The 3,630-nt window shown below is 51.3% G+C and overlaps 1 protein-coding gene across 1 annotated transcript in view; it reads right to left on the minus strand.

Annotated features, from left to right (window-relative positions):
* Nucleotides 1-375, minus strand: part of WNT2 (wingless-type MMTV integration site family member 2) — a 19,760-nt gene extending 19,385 nt beyond the window's left edge. The window contains 1 exon segment of the mRNA XM_009887086.1: nt 299-375. Coding sequence (XP_009885388.1) covers nt 299-375 — 77 coding nt within the window.
* Nucleotides 376-3,630: the final 3,255 nt, after the last annotated feature.

Here is a 3,630-nt window from a genome sequence, read left to right on the forward strand (position 1 = left end):
TGTCCCACAGCCCCGCCGAAAGCCCCGCTCAGCCCTGGGAGCTGCTCTGTGCTTGTGCGAAGGAGGAGGCCATGGAGCAGGGACGGGGTGTGGAAGGAGATGCCGAGACCGTGTGACCCCGCTGGCTGTAAGGTCGGGATTTCTGGACCGGGGCAGTTGGCAGCAGCGAGCTCCGCTTGTACGAGCCTGCGAGGGAGAGGCTTCCCCCCCCACCCCCCCACCTCCCTAATTTACAATTAATCCGACCCCACCTTCCCCAAGAGCACATAAAAATTCCTGGAATTGCACAACTTACCACCATGAGGAGGTGACTGGTGGGGTCGCCCAGACCAAGACCAAGGGAAGAGACCACCAGATCCCAGAGAGAAAGTTCATGTTAGAAACGCTTCGGTCCACATCAGGTCAGTCGCGGGGGGCAGAAGAAATCCCATGGAGCTACGACGACCGGCAGGAGCGACCGCACCTCGAGGGCTTCTTTCTGCCGTGGGTCAGGCGCCTCCGCATCCCCACGCACGGCCGCCGCGTTTATTGATTCCCTCCAGCGGAACCGGGGTACGGGAGGACACCCATCTGTGCATCGCTCCGGATTCCTCCCGCTTCCCCCCGCACCAAATCCTTCAGGACGAGGAGCTCAGCCCCGCTCCCATCCTTCATCTTTGCCCCGATCCAGCTCTTCCCTGCAGTCCCAGCAGAGCTGAGGGGCTGGTGTGGGCTGCTCGCAGACTGGGTGGGTTCTGCTTTGGGTTGGTGGTTGGTTTTTTTTTTTTTTATTTATTTATTTATCCGTAACGTTTTTAAAGAGATGTATTCTACAGATGTCCTCAGTGCTGATGCGGAGGGCCGGTGGCAGCCTTTGTTCGCACAAGGAGCGTTTTCAAAGGAAGTGCACTTCTGAGGGGGAGGGAAAAAGTTATACAGTACGGCTTTTGTAACAAAATTAAAACAAAGCGGCCCCCTCCAAACGACTAAACAAAACCGACGAGGAGAAATAAAGCAGGGGGAAAGGGAGGGGGGAGGAAATTTCTCTATTTTTACAGAGTAAAGAAACTTTGTGCACCTACCTCAGTTGAACGTAATCCTAGTCGTGATTTTTCTCCTCTCGAAATCTGTTTTAAGTTGAATGGTGTTACAGTATAAAAATATTTATGAAACAATGAAATACCAGCCACCCATGTTTCTCAGGAGAGTTGTTACCTTATTAGAAACAAGTGTCTGCCTTTGATATGAAGAAATGAAAAGTGACCTCCAGAAGCGCTGGAAAGTTAGGGAGCAGTTCTGCTCTATGCTTTCTGAATGTAAATGGCTCCCAGTGTTTTTTGGCCCGGCCCCAGACCAGTCCCCGTGTCCTGCCCTCGTACCCACGCGTGGGGAAAACGTGGTGTCTCGCTGCTAAAGTCACGGGTGAAGCGCCCCGCTGGCTGTCAGCAGGTCTCAGCCTGTCTCATCCCCTCCTGTCCTTCTCACGTGTTCTTAATCTGTTCTTCCCTCTTCACCTGTGCACCATTTGCTCCCTTCATCCCCTCCTTACCTTAAACCAGCTCTTCACGGCGTGGGCCACCTCCTCTCTCCCCCAGTGCAATGAGAACTTCTCCACCTTGAGACCCCAAGAAGTCCACTGGAAAGCCTTTCTGCCCTTCAACTCCCCATTCACTCTTCCCCCTGCTGTTAACCACAGCTTCTTAAGCCATCACAAGATGCAACCAGAGCACACCAGCAGAATGGCTCCAGCAAGTCAATTTTATCAGCCCCATCTCACCCACAACAAATGCAGTCAGGCTGGGGCCACAGAAGACAGCAGCTGTCCTTCAACTCCAAGCCATAAGGAAAGGTGTCTCATCCTTTATGTTGGCACCATTCCAGCACCAGCCCGCACGCCTGGCAGCACAGAGGCCTTGGCACTGCTTGCCCATATATCACAGCTTCCAGGTGAAGCAGTCCAACTTCACATCGCTGTGGCTGACGGTCGCCAAATAAGCAAATTCAAGAACAAGAAATTTAGGAACTTTTTTTACTTAGTGTCGTCTCTATATGGCAAATACGGGATAACAGTAAAAAAACAAACCAAAACAAACAAAACCAAACAAAACCATCATTAATGAGAGGGACATACCCCAGTTTAAAGTCAGCCCACTTTGGCTGTAACAAAGAGAAAACCTGAAGGTTGCTAAATAACTTCAGAATGAGAAGATGCCTCCAGTTGTCAACCCAAGGTGAAAATCCTGGAAAAGCAAGTTAGGGAGCACCCTTGAGATCTGTTCTTCAGGCAGCACGTTACAGCCGCGAGTGTGCACAGCAGGTATCAGCCTTCCAGGCTGTCACTCAGTATGACCCCTTGAAATCACAGACACAACCAGGTGTGAGGATGGAGTCTTTCAGAAAGAAAAAGCAAAACGTAGAGTTGTATCCACTTTTGAGGTGGTAACATTCACCCGATTCTCAATTTAACTTAAAAAAGAAAACTCAAAATGCAAACACCTCCACAGAAACCACCCACCCACTCCCTCAATATCAGAAAAGCTTTTGGCTGTAAAGGCTTTGGGTCAGGGGCAATTGAAGCTTGGAGACATGACTGCTCCTCCAGCAGTACTCCTTGCCCAGATGCAACTCCAGTTCCAGTTCCTACTTAAAAGCAACAGATGGGCATTCAACATTTATTTGATAAAGCATTATCAGTGTGAAAAAAACACACTCCAATTTTCAGCTGCTGGCCAAGTTCTGTTTCTGAAGTTTAAGAAACCAATTAGCAGGGGAGAGAAAGAGAAACGGCAGGGAGGACAATTCCAGCAGTATTTTAAACCCCTCTGAGCAGAGGCTACAGTCCTCCCTACCACCAGCCTTCTCAGGTTTGTAGTAAAAAGTTGACCAGTTTGTGTTTTTCTTCTGTACCAATAGGAGCTACTTTACCTCTGACAACCGCACCAGCGGCTCATGAATGTTGTCCCCTTCCTCTCCAGAAGTTATCTACTGCTTCTTCCAGCTTTACTGCTTTCCAGATCCCTTCTCCAAGCACTACACTCTCTGCTGGCCGTACGTGAACTCCCCGGAGTTTCTCTCAATTCACTACTCTCTCTCATTACACACAACGATAGGACAGACGAGGCTGGAAGGGGCCCTGGGGGACTGTATTTGGTTTGTGTGGCAGGGGGGCTACAGGGGTGGCTTCTGTGAGAAGCTGCTAGAAGCTTCCCCTACGTCCCGCAGAGCCAATGCCAGCCAGCTCCAGGATGGATCCACCGCTGGCCAAGCCTGAGCCCATCAGCGATGGTGGTAACACCTCTGGGATAACACATTTAAGAAGGAGAAAAAAACCTGCTGCACAACAGCGGTGGAGAGAGGAGTGAGAATACCTGAGAGAAACGCTGCAGACACCAGGCACTGGAGCAGAGATTCCCCTGCAGCCCGTGGTGAGGCAGGCCGTCCCCCTGCAGCCCATGGAGTTAACGGTGGAGCAGATATCTACCTGCAGACTGTTGAGAACCCCACAACAGAGCAGGTGGATGCCCAAAGGAGGCTGTCATCCAATGGAGAGACAGCGCTGAAGCAGGGTCCCGGCAGGACCTGGGGACCCACGGAGAGAGGAGCCCACGCTGGAGCAGGTTTGCTGACAGGACTTGTGACCCCATGACGGAT

Source organism: Charadrius vociferus, unplaced genomic scaffold, assembly GCF_000708025.1.
Source record: "Charadrius vociferus isolate BGI_N301 unplaced genomic scaffold, ASM70802v2 scaffold906, whole genome shotgun sequence".
Lineage (NCBI taxonomy): Eukaryota > Metazoa > Chordata > Aves > Charadriiformes > Charadriidae > Charadrius > Charadrius vociferus.